Below are 22675 nucleotides of genomic sequence, written 5' to 3'. Positions count from 1 at the left end.
TGCCAGCTTTGCTAAAACTCTCCTATGCTGTCGATTCTGCCTGTTACCATCTGACGAAGAAGGGCTCTCAGACTTTGAAACCTAGTGTATTTTACAATGCAACCAACATACTTTTTTCAGTTAGTCAAATAAATAGCATCAAAACCTAACATTTTTTTAACGTGTTCGAAAAGACTTGACTAACACAGATACACCATTTTTTTTGTACATCTCTAGCATTAAGATTGAATCTAAGTGATTTGGCCGCGGTAGAAACTCCCGCGGCCGAAACGTTTGCATGAGAAAGGTGCAAACTACCAAAGGTTCGCACCTTTCTCATGCGAACACGCATACATACTCACACCCACACACACAACACACCCATAACAACCCCCCACCCACACCCCCAACATAAACAAACCCCACTTACCTTCATCTTCATGCTGGGTTCCTGCAGCACCAGTTCCCTTTCACTTCCATGATCAGGAACCGGCGCCACAGGGTCCTTTTCTTTTTTTTTCTTAAACGGATGTCCCCCTAACCCCCGCTCACTACACCATGAAGTGTAGTGAGCGGGGAGATGCAGAGGACACCCCAGCAGCCACCATTTCTATTTTTCTTTAACCAGAAGGCTGCCTGGCTGGCCCCCACAACCCCCGCTCACTATACCATGAAGTGTAGTGAGCGGGGAGATGCAGAGGACACCCCCGCAGCCACCATTTCTATTTTTCTTTAAACAGAAGGCTGCCTGGCTGGCCCCCACAACCCCCGCTCAATATACCATGAAGTGTAGTGAGCGGGGCGATGCGGAGGACACTCCCTCAGCCCCTGTTTTTTTTTTACAATGCTACCACCAAAGGTTCGAACTTTTGGTGTTCGAACATTTGGTGGTAGAATTTTTAGAACTTTTGGTCCTTGCAACCATTTTTTGTCGGTCAAATCGGCCTATACCTTCAGATTGACTTGATATTGAACCCCCTGCAAGTCATCCAACAGAAAATGTTGATCACTTCACGTAAATGTGCTTTAAAGTGTGGACATTTTTTTAATGTTTTGATTTTTCTTAATGCTGCATACATTGTAACTTTTTATATGGCAATGATTTATAATGTTGCACACAATATAATATAGTTGTGTATATGTAATCATCATTTTGTGGTTTCAATCGGCTTATGTAGTCTTTTGAATTAATGTATGTTTATATGTTGTATGTTGTTGACTTGTGAGCATACTGTTGCCAACCGTCTTGCTTGTCTTGGCGCGATATAGATAAGTAAAATAAATAAATAACATCGGAAGCCTTTTATCAACTAATAAACAGCTGATTCTTGAATCTTGAATTAAAATAAATGTCGAAATCACTTCAAAATTATGAACTTTCAGAAGTAGCATTGAAAAGAAATTGGGCTTTAAGTGTTTGTTGCTTAACTCTAAAAAAAAAATAGATTTCAACAAGGAACTTTCAATAACATGTGTGAACAAAAACACTGGCAATCCAAGAGATAGGTGAATACAACCGGCTAATTATTCGGCTGACCCTGCATTCTGCTATAAAGGGAAACTCCATCACAGACCCTTGAAATATGCAAGTTCCCACAACAGGATGAGGTTGTGAGATGAATCATTTCTGGTAAGTCGCCCAATACATTCTCATTTCGAGTCGCGACATTTTTAAAATCAAGGTTTGAACCTCCCCTTGTGACCTTTCTTACTTGAAGCATCAGTAAAACTGCCCTTCCCTGCCAAAATATGCATTCTCATTTATTTATGTCACATTTCATACCTTTTTTGATCAATGTTTACGCCTGCATCTATATTTTCTGATGTAAATTTTCTTTTTTAGGAAATAGTGGTATCACATCTAAAGTTTCTTGACGGATTTCCTCCTCTTCGAATCGCTGTAGGTACATGTGTTATTACTTGCCATTTTAGTTGGCACTCAATGTATCACCCTCAGAAGGATTCTGGGATTGTTTGATCCAGCCAGGATTCAAACTTGCAAATGTCTGAAGCAAGCACTTAACTTGAGAATTATCTTCCTGGTCTGTAATGTGTGCTGTTTTTAAATTGACTGCATCAGTAAATTTATTTTATGTTTCCAGTCAAGCTTAGTCTTCTTAATGACCTGTTTGGATGCCTCATGCTGAAGCACTATCACGGTTTCAACAGTATATGGATAACTGTAGTTGTTTGTAGCATATCAAAACTGTAGTTGAGGCAAGAAATTAAGTTTTGTAGCACTGATCCATGCGACATTTCAGGTGTGATGGATGAGGTGGAAATGTCACAGTGTTGTGGGCTGACAAGCATCAGCTGAGACAAAGTTGGCAGAGGTGCTTGGGACCGGGGAGTGAGCATTCCTCGGGTTGACATGGATAATGAAGAGTTGGAACATTCATGGAGAATGTTGGAAGGGAAGCAACATTAGTGGATAAGGCCCTCTTCCTACCAGTCTTTTTAGTTTCCTGAATGCCACGTGATGTATTTTAGGCATCATTTCAGAAGCAAAGTAGGCTGTTCCGCTACGCTGCGTCGGCGCAAGAAAGTCACACTTTTCAGGAGTGCCGATTCCTCTTCTCGATTAGTGTAGGTTACACTTTTGTTCTGTTAAGCTTTGAAGAGACAGGTTTATAGACGTTTCTTGAATTTGTGTTGGCCCTTTAGGGTGCGGTTTTCCTTTGGTAGGGCGTTCCAGTGATTGCTCACCAAAATGGGAGATTCAGAGCTTCACTGTGTTACTCTACAAGATCTTCTGGTTTCTAAAGGTATGTCCTTTCTCAATCTTAGGTCTCGGGTTGGTTGGTAGAGTGGGTAACACACATGAGATGTATAGAGAAGAAACAAGTGAGTGTAATTTAGTGTAGAATTGAAGTAAAACATGCTAGCACTGACTGTAAACAGAAGTACACCCTAGCCCTGTCATGGGGTGCTGTCCCTTGGTCCGCGGTGGTGTGGAAAGGTAAAAGGAAAGGGAAGAGATGCTCTCCCTTCACTACACAATGATTTCGTTTTGTGCTTCTAAAAAATACTAACCAGCCCGCAGTCAAAGACCAAAGACAAAAGGTTCCTTTTATCACCAAAATATGAACATTCCAGAGGGGAATTTATGTTTTTTAAATTCCTTTTATTCACCCATAATGCAGTGTGTTAAAAAAAAAAACAAAGTGCGGGGTAGGTGTCGTTAAAAGACATAAAAAAGAGTAGCTGTATCTGCAGAGCTCAATGCACCAACCCAGGCGGGGAGTGCAAACTCAAAATAGTATCCTGCGCTGCTCAAGGGACATCGAGACAGAAGGGGTCGACCGGTTTCGAATACTGCAATTATTGTGTCATCTTCTTCAAGACCAGAAGGTTCAAAAGTGTATTACTCAAGGTGATCCATCAATAGGGTGAGGATCTGGAAGGCATCTGGTGACCTTCCAACTTTTCAATGAATGCTGGCTCAGTAAGGTGCTCTGGATTGAAACGGCAGTTGGCAGTTAAAGCAGCCTGTATAATAGGGAGATGTGGCGTAAACTCGCACCAATCCAGGAGCATCTACCACAGGAGAAGCGCAAGGAAACAAAAGCAATCCTGAGCAAAGGAGAAGAGTCATCCAACCTGGGGATCAGCATGGCGGTGGACCTGGTGGAAACAGGTTTTAAGCAGGTGGCCAACGGAGTGGTCCTAAGAAGGCAAGCGTGACTCTGATGTATGGATTTCCGGCCATATGTTCACCATAAAGTAGTGGACATTCCCTTTGAGGGTGATGAGCTGTTCGGCCCCAAGATCGACGAGGCTCTAAAAATAAGTAAAACAGACACCGACACAGTTAGGTCCTTAACATCCCTGCAAAACCGTCGACCTTTTCGTCAGTTTAGGGGAGCAGCCGCCAGAACATCTGCATCCTCATCCAACAAGGGACTTCAGTACCCAAGAAGCCAAGCATATTACTGCCAGAGGTACCACAAATCCAAAGACTTCCGACGAAATCAGCACCGCAAGCAGCCCTGCACAGCACGATAAATCCCAACCATGACAATCCACCCCATGGTGCCATGGGAGGGAGGATCTCCAGGTTTGCCCGAGACTGGAGAGACATAACAAACGACAAAAGGGTGCTGGATGTGGGATGTGGTAGCATACAGGCACATACTGGAATTCAAATAAACACCCCCTCCCATACCTCCAAACCACCAACCACAGGCGCACAAGGGTGCGCTCCTACAAGAAGTGCAGCTCATGCTGCAAAAAGGGGCCATAGAAAGAAATCACCAGGGACCAAAGGGGAAAGGGAGTGTACACCCGATACTTCGTCGTCTGCAAACCGGTTGGAAAATGGAGGCTCATTCTAGACTTAAGGAGGTTGAACAAATTCATTAAGTGCCAAAGGTTTACAATTATCACATTACAGCAGGTCATAGAAGCAATGCAGCACCACAACTACCTTGCGTCCCTGGATCTCCAGGACTCGTATTTTCATGTACCCATCCATCCAAAGCACCAGAAATACCTCTGGTTTATAGTCATAAAGTTGCACAAACAGTTTGAGGCCCTGCCATTTGGCCTGAGGTCAGCTCTGCGCACCTTCACAAAGTGCCTCGCTCCAATGGCAGTCAACATGCGCAAAAACAGGGACACCACGTATATCCTTATTTAGACTACTGGCTTGTGCGTTCTCGATCCAAGCAAGGAGTACAGTCCTCTATGGCAGCTACAGTGAGCCTATAACAAGCATTGGGCTTCACCATCAAATACAAGATCTCCTTCTTGCGACCATCTAGGTAGCTCATATTCCTAGGAGCGTAATTCTCTACCCAGGAACCCATGGTGCATCCCTCCAGTGAAAGGGTAAATACCCTCACGACCATACTAAACACGTTAATTCCAGGCAAAGTAAAAATAGTGTGACAATGCATGCAGTTGCTTGGGGCGATGGCGTTGTGCATATCGCCGGTCCCGCATTGCAGACTTCATATGAGACCACTACAAGAGTTCCTAGCAGACAACTGGTTGCAGACCACCGGATCATTGGGGGACAAGTTGTGTATTCCTCTCAAGCTGCACTTACAGCTTTATTGGTGGGCAAACAAAGCCAATGTCTGCAGAGGGTAGTCGTTTCAGGATCTGACACCCGACAAAATTCTGGGGCTATGGACTACACAGGAGACATCCCTACATATAAATGTATTCAAACTCAGAGCGGTTCGGTGGGCACGCAAATCATTCCTCCCAGTACTGAAGGACCACATGGTCAAAGTCCTCACAGACAACAGCACCATGATGTATTATCTGCGAAAGCAAGGAAGAACGAGATCCAGGACATTGTCCAAGGAAGCTCAACAGATATGGCACTGGGCCAGGGTCCAGGGGATCAGCACTCAGGTATTTCACCATCCGGGGATACAGAATCAGACAGTGGACAGCCTCAGCAGGCAAATCTCCCAAAACCACGAATGGGAGCTCCACTCATTGACGTTGCAATCCCTGTTCCAAAGCTGGGGTCGACCAACGGTGGACCTATTCGCCACAATCCACAACAAGAAGTGTGCCAGGTATGCCCCAAAAGGGCTTTTCCATGGGACGGCTTTTTCGCGTATGTGTTCCCGACTTTCCTGATCCTGCGCAGAACAATACAGGCAATCAACTGTCACTCTTGCAAGGTCATCCTCATTGCACAAGACGCTCCTCGCCAAACCTGGTACTCTGATGTGGTCCAGCTCTCCAGGGACAAACCCATTCGACTCAGAAATCGACCAGACATCATAACACAAGGCAAAGGGAAAATTCTGCTTCACTTGATGGCGTAGCTCCTGACTTCACAGAATTCAGAAGCCTAAACATATCACAAGAATGTGGGCAGGTCCTAGCAGTGGCAAGAGCTCCCGCCACCAACAAATCATACCACCCGAAGTGGAAAAGATTTTGCAAGTGGTGCGAAACCCAACGGCAACAACACCAGGAGGGGCTGAAACCATTCTGGGCGACACCAGAGGATGTGCTGCAATACATGCTAGGCATGGCCAAACAGGGCTTTGCCCACAACTCAATTAAAGTGCACTTGGCAGCCATCTCTAGGTACACCAGATGGGAAAAAGATGTTTCCCTCTAAGGACGCAGGCTCATAAAATATTTCCTCAAAGGCCTTTTTAGAGGTTTTCCACCAGTAAGACGAATATCACCAGAATGGAGCCTCAACACTCATGAAGAAACCAGTTGAATTTATGGCCTCTGCACCACTGGGATACTTGTCCTGGAAAGGCACCTTCCTGGTGGCTATTACGTCAGCTAGGGGGGTGTCTGAGGAACAAGCCCTCGCAATCAACCAACCATACGTGCGGTTCCAAAAGGACAGGACACTTCTCATTCCAAACCTACGATTAATTCCCAAAGTACCCACAGATTTCCACGATAACCTTATCAGCTTTCTTTAGCAAGCCCTCATCACCGGCAGAGGTGGCATTACACTCGCTCGACCTCAAGCAAGCGTTAAAATACTACATTGACAGGACGCAGTCCTTCAGGAAATCTACATAACTTTTTGTAGCGTATGGCCCGACAAATAAAGGGAATGACCTATTCTACCAAAGCATAGCAAGGTGGATCTCGTAGGCTATTGTCTGCCACAAGTGAGCAGGGAAGCCCATCCAGGCTCCCCCACATGCGCATTCAACGAGTGCTAGAGCAGCTTCAGCGGCATGGTGGTCTGGGGTCCCAATCACAGACCTCTGCCAAGTGGCCACCTGGTCAGTACTGCATACTTTCACGAGGCATTGCTGCCTGGAGAAGCAGCATGCAAAGGAAGTGCAGACAGGGAGAGCAGTCCTACAGCGCCTGATGCAATAGGCTACAATCCTATGGATTGACAGTAAGGTGTGCTGGTGGGATTTGTACCTGTATGCACCTCCAGTGTCTGTATACTGCTACATAGTCTATTCACAGTATGTATGTATAGTATATGAAAGATCCAATGCTGGAGAAGGAGTATGTTTCTTACCTGTATCTCGTGTTCTCCATCATTGGCATCTTTCATAGATTCACATGCACCCCTTAAGGAAAACCCACTTGCACCGGATGGACATCTATTACCATGGGGTCCGAATCTGAGGATAAGAGGAAGAGGAGGCTCTAGTCTACAATTACTCAAGGCCCCATTGTTTGGGACCAAAAACACTCATAATGAGGGTGTTACGCTACAACATGTAGGTTTTTCTTGCCTAGGGCAAGGGGACTCAAAACGTAACCGAGGATTCCCAGCCTGATGACGGGGAATATTCACAGCATGTGAATCTAGTAAAGATACCAATGCTGGAGAACAGGAGTTACAGGCAAGAAACGTATTGACACAATGGTCCTTATGGTCCATTCCAGTGTTATGGTTGTGGGATTTCAAGCCGGACATTGGCCTAGGGGTTACCAGGTTTAACAATGTCAGAGTGGATAGATCATCTGAGTGGGTCATAAAGAGAGGGAGTGGATGGCATGGTGAGCAGGGAGTAAAACAACCAGGCGATAACTGTACATTGTGCTACACAACCATTTTGACATCTGCTTGAGGCAGTTGTGTTCATTTCCGGATTCCACAGCTTCATAAGGTTAAATACAGTCTCACATATCTTTACCGCCATAGGCAGAATGTAATTTATTTTATATAGTATTCCATGCTAGATTATTTCTGTAGTAATCAGTGTCATATTTTCCCATTGTAATGATCCTCGTCTTATTGCTGTTGGAACGATGAGGGGCTAAATTGACCGTGTCGGGATTCGAACCTGTGACTGCAGACTCCATACTCCTGTCTGAAGCAAGCAAGCTCTTGGCAGCTGAGCGATTTCACTGCTAAAGTGATACTGTGATGCCCCCTCTCTTTGCATTGGAGCCATGTGTGATGCTTGTGTGGGCAGTTTGTTGCCCGTTGTTGTTGGCACCGCACGTGGACTCCTAAGCTTTCTTCATCCTAGTGCCAGTCACAGAGGTCCTGCGACGAGAGACTCGTGGGATAGAGGGATGTGAGATCATAATATGGCTGATAGGAATTGACAGAGCTTACTAGAGCCACTCCATGACCAGGGATTGAGGATATGTGGCTGTCGGGTAGAGAAATGCCAAGTGTATGACCGCATTTCAAGTGGTGGATTGGTTGACTTCTGACCAGATGGTCCCAGGGGACTGTGCTGAGTCTGTCATTTCCCAGTGCTCTTGCACAGCTTTACTGCATTTTAGGCATAGTCCCCCTAGAAGCATTGATAATGCCCTGGAGCTGACAGAAGGGAGCTGGGGTAGCTGGCGATGCACATGGGTAGTAACACAGGAAAGCCTGCAATGCCAAGGAGAGCTTCCTCACCAGTATTGTTCAGGTAGTGTCTATCAGTGGTTCCTTATCCAATCAGGAGGGAGTCCTTATCCTATTATTTCTGGTTCTGAGATGGTGCTGTAACACAGTCTAGTGAGGCTTCCTCACCAGTATTGTTCAGGTAGTGTCTATCAGTGGTTCCTTATCCAATCAGGAGGGAGTCCTTATCCTATTATTTCTGGTTCTGAGATGGTGCTGTAACACAGTCTAGTGAGGCTAAATATTGGTATAGTCTATGTAGAGAAAGGGGTGGCATACAGAAGGCAGAACACACCTTCCCACTAGCAGAAATCTATAGCCTGCCTAGTTTTGGTTCATGAGTGGCATTTCAATACCATTATATGTTTTGACTCACTTGGTGATGCTACAAAGTTTTGACACCTAAGGGTCACTTTTGTGTCACTTTTGCACATCCATTTATTCTTGCTATTTTGTGGCCCCCAACAGGAGAAGTCAATGATCGTGTTATAGATAAAATGCGATGTGGCCTGTGAAGGTGCCCACTCCCCAACACAATGTCCAAAAATCAGGATAATGGACACACCCCAGTAGGGAATGAGACCAGATTCACAAAACAAAGGGTGGACCAGTGGATAGGGATGACACGGGTTATTCAAAAAATATTACAGATTTTAATCAATAAACATATAAATATCTAATTTTATGTATTGTTTTTAAAAACATAAATGTCAATTCATCATCATATATTTCATATATTCAACTTTCATACTCAATCCCATACTCACTCATTCATGCAATCATTTTTAAAAAAACATAAATTTGGCACATTATACATAATGTATTGATCTACTAATACAGGTATTTCCAAATAATAATTATCACAAATGTTTACGGCCCAGTCCCTACTTTCAGGTTTCGTATTTTGTCTGATTTCTTAATTAACCAGAATGTTCACATAATCATCGACACGTGTTTCGGTCCACATAAAACAGAACTGACTGTCTTTGATATTCCAAGACCTTCTTCAGGATGTAGGGCACAAACTACTAGATCTGCCCTAGTATTTGGAATGGTATGAGCCAATTTCAGATCTAAAAAACATACATAAAAAGCCATGAGTACGCAGTGTCATCCCATATTATTTTTTTAGTGACTTATATTGTCACAATGTGTGTTACATACATACACTTATCAATCTACTCACCCCCATGTGTAGATTCAGGAGATAGCGAGTAGATAGTTGGAGCAAATCCTCCACGGTATCTCTGGCTTTGTCGAGACCCTGTGGAACACCAACAGAGATGCTACTCCATTCTCTGCATCTATTTATTTCCAATTCTTATTCATACCCTCATGGCAATGTGAACTTACAATTTCTATTTGTTTATAACCACAAGGTGTCATTTTGTCAGTGTTCCAAAGTGTTGCCAGGTTCCCTCCTGCTCCCAACACCTAAAAAGAACCAAAACATTCTGATGTATCTTTTTCTTTTTTTATCCATATAATTTGCATCTTCTATTGGCCATAACTAATGCAGATGTAATAAATGTGTTCACTCACCCAAGTTCCTATTCAGACTCTGAGAATCAGGTTGAAGTGTTCTCTCAGCCTAAATAAATGAATCCATCATCTATGGTCAGAGAAAGATTTCTGCCAGGATACAAAAAAGAGATGTCCACAGTGATTTATTCGTTTTTTGATAATCCACCCATCTAGATTACCAGGTTCCAGTTTGTTATTTCTATTTTAGCCCCAAAATTATGGATGTTTGTATCGGCATATTCCTACCGCTACATATGTGCTTCCCCACGTATTCTACATATATTCTACATGGGTATCCTGGAAACAAAGGAAGGAAACCCTCTCTACCTTGATTGAAAACATAAGTAACTGCTCATAAAACTACTGTGTCTAAAAGAAACTGCTGTTTGTGAGAAAGCCCCGGAGATATGGACAATACTGTTACACGCTACACAGTCGCGGCACCAAAACACCAAACCTAAACAGTGTTTTAAGGACCCGATGAACTGGGCATATCTATCAAACGCTACACAGTAGCGGTGCCATGACACCAGTTCACACACCCTCAATCGAGTGCCCGCTCTCGTGTCAAATCTCCATAATGGAGAGAAACAGAAACTCTATGTATAAATCATAAAGCCGCATGCAGTCGGCATCTGGGACTCAGAGCTCACCTTTAATTATTTGACATCCCAGCATACTGCAGCAATCTCGCCGTAGCCCTCGTATTTTCCAGCTAGCAACATAAACAAGGGACTGCTGTTTTTTATATAGCCCTTCCTAGCCTCATAGACACAGAAAACGGGCTTCTGACTCATTCATGATGGATCCATACTAACGATATTGGTGTTAGTGTAGAACTACCGATTTTTAAGATGTTGGTTCGTGTATATGTAAACACAAGACCCCCTAGTTCAGGGTCTATTTGACACATAGCCAGTATTTAACAGATTGTAAATAAACTGATAAACACAAATTAGAAGAATAGGAAGCTAGCTGGAAGGATTTAATATGGGAATTATCACAAACGTGATACCATTTGCAAAATATATATACATAGGTGAATATTCTCATATTAATTATGCATGTCCCCGTAACTTCCTTCATTTTAGTGGAGGCAGGATCTCAATCATGAAACATACCGGGCACCGAGCTGAAATGTTTTTATTAATGTTAGTCCGTTGTGTGGTGAAGTCCACCAAATGGGGCTAACACGCTCGTTCTGATGTATGTATACATCTCTACAATCCAACACAAGTGTATACGGGGAGATTATCGTGCACCCTGGATGTTAGATTAGTTATCTCATATCCTTTTACACCACAAACATACCTAAATACATAGAACGAATTATAATAAAATGTATTTAGTTTTTTGTGATTAGAGCGTTCCACTCCACTGATAAATTTAAACCGTTCTGCACAGTATCTAAGGTATGGATCCACCGTTGTTCAATGCAGTGTAGTGTTGTACCCATATCGCCACCTCTCATTTTGGTTTTCACATGCTGCAACACAAACCACCTTAGGTCAGTGTCCTTGTGTTTTAGTTTTGTGAAGTGTTCCACAAGGGGCTTATCTGCAACATTGTTTCTAATACAGCTCCTGTGTTCAGATATGTGCTGTCTCACCTCTCGTGTAGTTTTCTCCCATATAATAGTTGGCAAGGGCAAGAGATCACATAGATCACGTTTTTAGTTAAGCAGTTTGTATGGCAGTTCATTTTCCATATACGGTTATTATAATGAAACCAGGAAATAGATCGCAAGTAGAAGAAAGTTTATATAAGGTAAATTTTGCACGCAGAGAACTCTGCTGCCCGGAGAGCACTCTTCCAAGCGTTACATGGGCAGCACATTATGAAGGGAGAAATTGTCACAGATGACATCATGTTACAAATGCACAATTCCGCAACACAATTGGGTGAAGTTGTCGGAGTCGTATAAATCCATAAGTGTTGATCACATGGGATTGGATGGTGCATAGCTGCCACTCCAGCAGCACTTGGGTCAGCTGGGCTCATCTTAGCGAGGTGAAGGTCAGTCCAGCAAAAATGACACTTTCCCTGACTAACTGATCTTGCAATAACAGCATTTGAGAGAATGAGACAAATGACACTCGTAAAGTCAGGTAGGAATGTGGGTGCTTCCCAAAGTTCATAGACAAGTTTTAGGCATCCATTGTATCCTCTGTACCCCGGTACCCATAAACCTAGAGTCCCTGACCCAGGTGCCCACCTTGGAGGTTTTTATCTACCTAATGCCTCATGATATGAATCGACAAGTGTTAGGATTAGAAAGATATATGAGTATCTGGGGCCTGGTCTCTCAGTGGCGTCTTCGTTTGGCCACTCCGGGATGGCAGTTGTGTATGTGCATCAAAGAGCAGAGGGTCATGGGCCTGGTAGGTTACAGGTTAACAAGGTGGGGGCAAAAGGGACATGAACAGGTTAGTGGAGATGGATGGGCCCTCAGGCGGGGGCCTGTTCTGGTCTCACACAGTGCAGTGAGCTCATCTGTTCTGGGACAGCACTGAAGGTTGCAACAATGAACAGCTGAAGATCCGTGAGAACCGGGAAGCTGACAGGAGGCAGAGGGGTGGGGGCCTGGGCTGGCAGTGTGAGGCACAGGACAGAGGGAGAGACATGCTTTAGAGATATTTTTCGGGCCTAGTAAAAGATGGGGTCTGGTGAGCTAACTAAAATGGAGTTGGTGCACGTTAGTAAGGCCTAATTACACTCTTTCCTCGTTAGTAATTAATAGGTGATTAACACAGATTACAGTTGGGGAGAAGTGGGGAATGTCTCCCACCTTCAACACAAGTGAGGTCCATGCATACAGGAGTGGTGAGAGGGGCAGGATGAACCACCTCTCCCCCAACTCTTGCAACAGGCAGTGACAGCGCAGTGACAGCACACACTGAAAGGCACCAGGACGGGAGAGGTGTAGCTCCTGCCACAGCAGTGCAGACAACCTGCACACCACTCCCGTGGCAGCACCTGCATCGGCCACGCAGGTACCCCCAGGTCTCCCTGCTCGAGGATTGGAAGGAGACATGCATGGCAGAAGAAGCTCCCTTTAGCAAAGTGAACATGTGTAGCTTTTGCAATGCCTTTATTTAACCAAGGCAAGCCAAGAGCTGCCCCCACAGTACCTGAATCAGATGCGCTTTGTGGCTCGAAGTGTTCTGTTGTTGTTCAGTTTTCCTCATCATCCTGACACACATTCTAATTGTGGCTCAAGGTCTCCAAGATGCAAAGTTGCCTCTATTTTTGAAGTCTTGCGACACACCGCTAAGCACACTGCGTACCGCTCTCCCTGCCTGTGACAGACTGTGCCTGGAATGAGTTGGGCATTACTGCGGATTCTATTTCTGTTATACGGATATGAGAGACCACCTGTCTTCTTCAAGCTCCCGTGTGTGTGTCTGCAGGAGGTCGCCGATGCTGTGTGCCATTGTGGTGGTGGTGGTTTGCAAATGTGTGCACTTAATACATTACAGATCTGGGGGTTCGGGGCTTTTGGGTCTCTCGACTTTCCTGCCACAGAAAAGTAGCACCTGGCCGTCACTGCAGCTTCTCAGTCTGGGCGGTGAAGAGGTAAGTGACCTATGTACAAGGTCTTTCAGTCTGTAGTGTTTCCCTGGGGAAGGGCGCAAGGGAGCACTGGGGCAGCTTTATTTCCACCCAACATGATAGAGTGAACACCCCAGATCAGTAAGCAAAGCACCGTCTGTTCCTGCAAAGGCGTCTGCTTGGTGTGCTCTGGCCCGGTAGCCTCCCCTCATTACACGCCTGCAGTCCATGCATGCACCTTTCAGTGCCTATGCCAGGAGTCAGCAACCTTTTGCTCCCTGGATACTTTGGACTATAACTCCCACCAGCCCTATCCAGTGTACTTAATGTTGAGGGATCATGGGAGATGTAGTCTGAAACACCTGCTTAGGCATAGGTTGCATATCCCTGGCAACAGCGTTCAACACCCCTCCATCATTCCTGATGCTGCAGGGTGAGTTAGGGTGGGTTCACCACAGGGCTCCCTTTGTAAATGTTGGGAGATATAGCGCTGTAGTCCATACCTCTCAGAGTTCCTGATCCTTGAGGACACTCTCCTGTCCAATCCTGATCGCCTCACTGTGTTTTGGGGATGATAGAGGCTGCTTGATTGTTGGGTCCCCCTTTTCACCTGGTCATCACAGGGTCCACAGGATTCGGGATCACAGACTCCTTTTACAGACGCTGGCACGGAGAGACATGCGATATCCCACCCTAGCCCTAATTAGCCTCTGCAGGCTCATTTAGTTTCTCAGCTGAAGGTAGGATGCCCTGGTATAAATTCCAGTTGACTATTTCCAAATGATGTCTACTGTGTCCCGTTGTTCATATATATATATATATATATATATATATATATATATATATATATATATATACTTGTTTATTGTACATAACATTCCTTTACAATATTACAAAAAGAAAACCCATCATCATTTAAAATTATGTTCACATATGGGTTTTTGCATATCCTGTAAACAGGTATGAAGGCATCCTCAGTCATGGTTGTAGGACATGGGGGCACAGGGGGGACAAATCCCCCCCCCCCACAATTTTAAGAGGGGGGATATAATGTCATTTATCCCCCCAGAATTTGTGTCACTTCAGCATGTAATATACGTCTGCAGGCTGCAGATGTCATGCATAGGGACGTCATTTGGGGGTCGCCAGAGGTCGCAAGTGTGACCTCTGAGGTCTCCCTTGCTACACCTGTGGTCTCCCTTGCTACCCCTAAAAAATAGAAAAAAAAGAAAAGTGGGCTTTTTTTTAATGTATTTATTTTATTTTTTTTGTAATGCAAGCTCCTGGGCTGTGGCCAGCACCATGTGTCTCTTTACTTCTGGAGTGGCTGGCTTTCTTGTTCAGGCCTCTAAAAAAAGAAGAAAAAAAAGCACACATGCTTGTATTTATTATTTACACTATAATGCTGCTTGCCGCTTGCCGGATGCTGCCCCCTTATACAGGCCCTGCACCGCACTGGTCTGACAGATCTCACTCTGTCTCCCTCGATATTAACACATGCTGTCAGTCAGTCACTCTCAGCAGGAGCACGCGTCGCTGCCTGGCTTCTCCTTCGTTCTGGAAGCTGAGGCTGGGCAGCAGTGCACTGCGCAGGGGCACGTGCAGTTCCCCGGCCTGGGCATTTTCCAAATGCACAGGCGTCGGGCACGCATGAGCAAGAAGCAGAAGTTCTTGTTTTAGCCCACTGCTGCAGACAGTCTGAAGTGACTTGTACTTTTGCACACATGACCATGAATGTCATTTCACCAAAATGCCAGGGGTAGCGGAAGTGACATCACACAACCCTTGACCTCTGATGACATCACAGGAGGTGATGTCATTTGACCCCACTCCAAAGTGATATTACGGGAAGTGATGGAACTCAACCTTTCACCCCTTGACAAAACAGGAAGTGGCATCACATAGCATTGTTCCTAAGTACACTACGGAAAATATGTTTACGATATCACTATAATGTGATGTACATTTCATACAAGAATGAATCACCATATGTATCGTTAGGATCAGTGTGTATAGACCCATATTACCAAATTACTGTGAATGCAAGCAGATGTCCAAGGCCAAATGCTAATGCTGTGTTATTATATAGCACTTACGCTTAAGCACTTTATATAGAAAAAATATACACCCAATATCACCAAACCTGTGTTGGTACTCATTTATTGACCTCAGAAGGATGAAAGGCTGAGTTGAGGTGTTTAAGAACAGACTAAATCAGTGACTCACCCCTGAAGTGTGCCTGAAATGAACCTTTAATGAGTCTAGCAGTTATTGTATAGAATTCCAGAAAGACACATTATTTGGTTTTCCTATTCTTTCTTATTTAGGGTCAGTGCTGAAAGTGTTAGACTTGTGGCACCCCTGTTCTTTTTTTTCTTCTTTTTTTTAGAGGCGTGAACAAGAAAGCTAGCCACTCCAGAAGTAAAGAGACACACGGTGCTGGCCACAGCCCAGGAACTTGCATTAAGAAAAAAACAAAATAAATACATTTTAGAAAAAAAGCCATTTTTTTAGGGGTAGCAAGGGAGACCACAGGGGTAGCAAGGGAGACCTCAGAGGTCACACTTGCGACCTCTAGCGACCCCTAAATGATGTCCCTACGCATGACATCTGCAGCCTGTAGTGCAGGCTGCAGATGTATTTTACATGCTGAAGTGACACAAATTCTGGGGGGGATAAATGACATTATATCCCCCCATTTAAAATTGTGGGGGGGGATTTGTCCCCCCTGTCGCCCCATGTCCTACGCCCATGCTCACGATGACCGCTATTCATTGAGTATGGAGTATTTGGAAGATGTGTATGAAACTAAATCGTTTTTTTTTTACAACTTTATTTAAAATCTTATCCAAAGACATATATCATTACAAAACAATAGAAATGAAACAATAACATTTCAAATAAACATAATAGTATTACATCAGTCAATACAAATAGAACAGGATCAATAAGTAAAATCATTCAAATATCACTAATAAATGTAACAACCAGAGTTTGAAATGACAAATAGTCAAAAAACAAAGGAGAATAAGAAAAAACACAGAAAACACTACCACACAACACAAGACAAACATAAAAAATGCTATGACAAATGAACCACTCTAAACCCAATTACAAAAAAAACCTATTAGCACTTAACTCACACATATATCTCATTAAAAGCACTCCATTGCTCCTTATAAAATTCTTCTCTATTTAAAGCATAATACTTAATCTTTTCAAACCTTGAAAGCAACTGCACTTGCAATACCCATTCATCAATACAAGGCTTTTTCCTCATTGTCCAGAGGCGCAAAATTTGCAGAGTCGCCACCAGAAACTAAATAATTTTAATTCCTCAAGAACAGCATGACTCTTTGGGATTTGTCATTTTTCAGGGTTTTTTCTGCCTGCTTAGTGATAATCAAGCAAACTGAAATTAGTCTATATTTCTGTTTCATTCCCTCGTCCTCTCCCTGTCTTTTCCCTCTCTCCTCTCCCCTCTGTCCCCACTATATTCTATGCACTTACACTATCAGAATTGTTGTCTGACCTAGTATGATTATCGCGTCTTTAACGCCCCCCACACACCATTTGTCAATCTCCAGCACTACCAGAAATGTCGCCAGGCCTAGTACGATAGTTGCTTGTTTTGTTCCTCTCCTCCCCTCTTTCCCCACTCTCCTTCACCTTTTGTCAATCTCTAGCACTACCAGAAATGTCATCAGTCCTAGTACGATAGTCGCTTGTTTTGTTCCTCTCCTCCCCTCCTTCCCTCACCTTTTGTCATTCCCCTGCACTACCAGAAATGTCGTCAGGCCCAGTATGATAGTTGTTGTCTGTCTCATCTCCTACCTCCTCCTCCCTCCCCTCGTTATCATTGTCAAAGTTCTTGCAATATCTGAAATGTTGCCAGGCCTAGTACGATAGTTGCTTCTTTTGTTCCTCTCCTCCCCCCCTCTTCTCCTTCACCTTTTGTCAATCTCCAGCACTACCAGAAATGTCGTCAGGCCTAGTACGATAGTCGCTTGTTTTGTTCCTATCACCAACCCCCCCTTCCCTCACCTTTTGTAAATCTCCAGCACTACCAGAAATGTCATCAGTCCTAGTACGATAGTCGCTTGTTTTGTTACTCCCCCCCCCTTCCCTCACCTTTTGTCATTCCCCTGCACTACCAGAAATGTCGTCAGGCCTAGTATGATAGTTGTTGTCTGTTTCATCTCCTACCTCCACCTCCCTTCCTCCCCTCGTTATCATTGTCAAAGTTCTTGCACTATCTAAAATGTCGCCAGGCCTAGTACGGTAGTTGCTTGTTTTGTTCCTCTCCTCCCCCCTCCCCCCCACTCTTCTCCTTCACCTTTTGTCAATCTCGAGCACTACCAGAAATGTCGTCAGGCCTAGTACGATAGTCGCTTGTTTTGCCCCCCCCCCTTCCCTCACCTTTTGTCATTCCCCTGCACTACCAGAAATGTCGTCAGGCCTAGTATGATTGTCGTTGTCTGTCTCATCTCCTACCTCCTCCTCCCTACCCTCCTTATCATTGTCAAAGTTCTTGCACTATCTGAAATGTCATCAGGCCTAGTACGATATCTACATTTATCCACTCTGCTACGAATTAGATCTTTTTCAGACCTTCTTTTGTAAATATGCTGATGACTTCCAGTTGGTCCTCAACATCACCGGCGATTATGATGCGGATCAAATTACAGTAAATGCGGTTTATCAACTGATAAAACAGTGGATGTCCACCAATTGGCTGTGCCTGAATGCCACAAAGACTGAGCTCATGATTTTTGGCCCACGTCGGGCACAAATCAAGTTGGGCCAGGAGTATACCGGCTTCAGGATTGATGGTAGTTTTATTAACGTCGTGCAGAAAGTTAAAACCTTGGGCACCTTCATGGAAACCAGTTTAGACTGTGAAGCCCATGTTGCAGCAATTAGCGCTAACTATCATCATAAAGTGCTCAGGCAGGTCGCACCACTAGTCTCGGTCGAAAACCGTATTAAACTCGTGAGAGCTGTCATCTTGCCACGGGTAGACTACTGTAATGCACTTCTAGGTGGTGCAGGTAAAGCCCAAATTTAGGATCTACAAAAAATACAAAACAAAGCTATCCGCATCATTTTTCAAATGAAGCGTTCTGAACCCACTACTGCAGCCAGAAAAAAATTGCACTGGCTTCCTGTGGAAAGCAGAATTCAATTTAAACTGATAACAATATTTCATAAATGCATCTTTGGAAATGCTCCTGCTTACCTAAAGGATGTCATTGGCATCTATCAGCCTAAAAGGAATCTTAGGTCGGCTGAAGGCTATTTACTGGTACAGCACTGGGTGAAACGCTCCCGAGGTTCTGGAAGGGCTTTCCACACTCAGGGAGCCAAAGCATGGAATGCACTGCCTGCATCCCTGCGTAAGACAGAAGACCTTCTTGCCTTCCGAAAACAACTAAAAACGTATCTTTTCAATTAGTGTTAGTGTAAACTTCTGTGGTAATCTTTTGCTCACTGTATTTTGTTCTCTCGGCGCCTGGATGCCTATGGGCTTTGGCACGGTACAAGCACAATAACAACATAACGATAGTTAATTTCACATACTTAATGTCTCATGGCCTTGTAAGAATGTCATTGTATTTTTCCTTGCACCCTCCCTTGCCTGGAAGCGCTTTGAAACACGTGTGTATAGGTGCTATACAAATAAACTATCAATATCAATATCTGAATAATGCTTTCCTGCAAGGAATGTTGGGCCCTGTGGAATGATGAGTGTCCAGCCCAGGAAGTGACACAGAGTGCGCTTCTTTTTGCAGATCAAATACCGCGAGGAAGGAGAGCGCTACAAGTCGGTCTTTCACTGGGATGTGAAGTCCAAAGACCTGGAACATGTTCGCAAAGTCGGGAAGCTGTCAAGTCAGGTAAGGGGGTGTCATCAAACACGCCTCACCAGTGCACGAGTGATAGAGAAGAAAGTGCGCGCGTGATTGAGTAATAAGTGCAAGTGTGATAGAGGCGCATGTACCTCTAAGATATAATAAATAATACTCTGTGGGACAAAGTAACATAGGCTGATGTAATAGAGTAACACATGTTTGTATGATAGAGTAACCCGTGTTAGTAACAGGTGCCTAAGTGATAAAGTAATACGTTCAACTGTGATGGTTTATACAATGCTTATGTTGATCAGTAACAGGTGCTCACGAGGAAAAATAATCAATACTTGTGCATGCTAGAGGTACATATGCTAGTGCGATACAGTAACACGTGTTTTTATGGAAGAGGAGTAAGCACTAGTAACACATGAGTAATGAATGGGTAAATGGGAGGGTAACGCACACTATTACCCCTTGCCAGAGTGGTAAAGTCACAGGTGCTAATGTGATTGAGTGATGCATACTTATGTAATAGAGTAACACGTGCTTGTTTGACATAGAAAACGATGCAGAGTAACAAGTGCGTGTGTGATGCAGTAATACATGCTTATGCAATACAGGAATACTTGTGTGATAGAGCAACAGGTACGTGTGTGATGGAGCAATGCATGCTTATGTAATACAGTAGCACATGCTTGTGTGACAAAATAACATATGCAGAGTAAAAAGTGCTTGTGTGTCTAATGCAATAGAGGAATTAATATGTGTGTGATAGAGCAACAGGTACGTGTGTGATGGAGTTATATATGCTTATGTAATAGAGCGGGGATCTGCAACCAGCGGCCATCCAGAGGTGTTCAACTACAACTGCTATGATTCCTCACCATTGGCTATACTGGCTAGGGCTGATGGGAGTTGTAGTTTAACACATCTGGAGAGAGTAACGCGTTGTGTGATGGAGCAAAACGTGCTTGTGGGATGAAGGAATACCTGCTCATACACATGCTTGTGTGATGGAGGAATACATGGCTATGGAGCTACACCTGCTTGTGTGATGGAGCAACACGTGATTTAGTTTTGTTATTTTATATTGACCCCTGATAAGCGGTCCCCTCCATAGGCAGGGTCTCGCAGATCTGTGGGCTGTCAACGCCTGCACTGTTGCATGCATCTGGCCTTCTAGTACACTGCGGCGCGCCATAGAAAACATACAGTGCGCTACAACATTAAACAAGAGGCGCAAAGTAGAGCACCCCAGGAAACTTCACTCTAACTATAAGATGCTACGTGGTGGTGGGCTGGGGCTCACTGTCGGAGTAGCTAGTGTGGGGGTTGGTGTGTGCATTAACCCAGTAAGTACCTAAATGACGCTGCGCTTAGTAGAACGAGTGTGAAGTTTTATGGAGTGTGCTTCCACATCCCATACAGTTATGGGGTTCTATATCATTTCAACAACCAACAATTACTTCGCTGTAATTTACTTCGTGTACATTACTTCAAATTTTACTTCGATTTTATTTTGGGGTGGTCCTCCCATTCCCTACTTCCCCTTCACTACCAAACATATTGTGCATATCATAGACTTTTAAATACCCATGCATATTTAATAGACTGTGCTAGAGTAACAAGTGCTTATGTGAATGTTGAGTAACATTTGGTAGCTATCGCTCCTTGAATATTAGCTTTCAGGGCAAAGGCAGGTGTTGCTTACACAGAGCACTCTCTTTTCTTAAATTGAACAGCATTCTCACTTTTTGCAAAAACAGTCACATTCAATGAAAGACTAAACACACCCAATGAAACGCAGCCTTACTCACTGCAAAATATTCTTACTCACTGCAAGATACTGTTTTCTAACTGAAAGGCTTTCTTACTCCATGAAAGGTATTCTTACTCCCTAAAAGGATAATTGAAAGGTGTGCTTACTCCCTGGAAGTCATTCTGACTCAATGAAGGATATGCTTACTCCAGAAAGACATGTATACTTCCCGAAAGGCATTCTAACTCATTAAAAGGCATGCTTCCTTACTGAAAGAATTGCATACTCCCTGAAAAGCATTTTTACTCACTGAAAGGCTTTCTGACTCACAGAAAGTTATGCCTGTCACTGAAAGGCGTTATTTCTCCCTGAAAAGACTTCCTACTCATGAAAAGGCAGTCTGCCTCCCTAAAAGGAAATCTTACTACTAAAAGGCATTCCTAACTCATGAAAACATTTCTACTCACTGAATGGCATTCTGACTCACTGAAAGACATTCATACTCACTGAAAGACATGCATACTCACTGAAAGGCATTCATACTCACTGAAAGGCATTCATACTCACTGAAAGGCATTCATACTTACTGCAAGGCATTTATACTCACTGAAAAGGCATTCGTACTCACTGAAAAGGCATTCGGACTCACTGAAAGACATTCATACTCACTGAAAGGCCTTCATACTCACCCAAAAGGCATTCTGACTCACTGAAAGGTATACTTTCATTGAAACACATTCTTACTCCATGAAAGATATTCTGACTCACTGCAAGGAATGCTTACTCACTGAAAGGCATTTTCACTCACTGAAAGACACTCATACGCACTGAAATGCATTCTAACTCACTGAAAGGTATACTTTCACTGAAAGGCATTCTTACTCACTGCAAGGTATGTTTACTCATTGAAGTACATTCTTACTCTGTGAAAGCCATTCTAACTCACTGAAAGGCATTTTGAGTCACTGAAATGGATGCTTGTTCACTGAAAGCCATTCCCACCCCAAGAAAATCATTCTGACTCACTGAAAGGCATTCTAGCTCACCAAAAGGTGTACCTACACACCGAGAAGCTTTCCTACTCCCAGAAATGCATTCATACTTACTGAAAGGCATTAAGACTCACTGAAAGGTATGCTTACTCCCTTAAAGCCATTCCAACTCATTGAAAGGAATTCTGAGTCACTGAAAGGCATTCGGGCTCACTGAAAGGTATGCTTACTCCCCTAAAACCATTCCTACTCATTGAAGGTCATTCTGAGTCACTGAAGGATGTGCTTCCTCCCTTAAAACCATTCCTACTCATTGAAAGGCATTTTGAGTCATTGAAACATTTGCTTACACTCTTCAAACCATTCCTACTCATTGAAAGGCACTTTGAGTCACTGAAAGATGTGCTTACTCCCTTAAAACCATTCCTACTCATTGAAAGGCATTCTGACTCAATGAAAGGTCATACACCCATTGAGAGGTCGTCTCACCCACTGAGATGTCACAACCTTGGCACGATGTGGGGGAGGCTTAGGTAGGTGCAGACACAGATTAGGACACTTGGGAGCTCCGATAGAAGACCAAGGACATCACAGGTCCTGGCTTCACTTGCTAGAGCGCCGCCCTTGAGGCCGCAGCGGTGTGTCATCGGCATGCTATGTTGCGCATGCTCTGAATAAACTCGTTTTCAGTCTGCACCACTATGTC

The 22675-nt window shown here is 44.0% G+C and overlaps 1 protein-coding gene across 2 annotated transcripts in view; it reads left to right on the top strand.

Moving 5' to 3' along the window:
* Window positions 1–22675, top strand: part of NRAP (nebulin related anchoring protein) — a 515982-nt gene that overhangs the window by 31979 nt on the left and 461328 nt on the right. For both annotated transcript variants that reach the window (XM_069611850.1, XM_069611849.1), the window contains exon 4: window positions 19159–19263. In XM_069611850.1, coding sequence (XP_069467951.1) covers window positions 19159–19263 — 105 coding nt within the window. The remainder of the gene's footprint in view (window positions 1–19158; window positions 19264–22675) is intronic.

The sequence above is a fragment of the Ambystoma mexicanum genome, chromosome 8, assembly GCF_040938575.1.
Source record: "Ambystoma mexicanum isolate Mex_15411 chromosome 8, UKY_AmexF1_1, whole genome shotgun sequence".
In the NCBI taxonomy this organism is placed as follows: domain Eukaryota; kingdom Metazoa; phylum Chordata; class Amphibia; order Caudata; family Ambystomatidae; genus Ambystoma; species Ambystoma mexicanum.
Note: the sequence above shows the minus strand (reverse complement) of the source record. Positions and strands in the feature narration are given on the sequence as shown.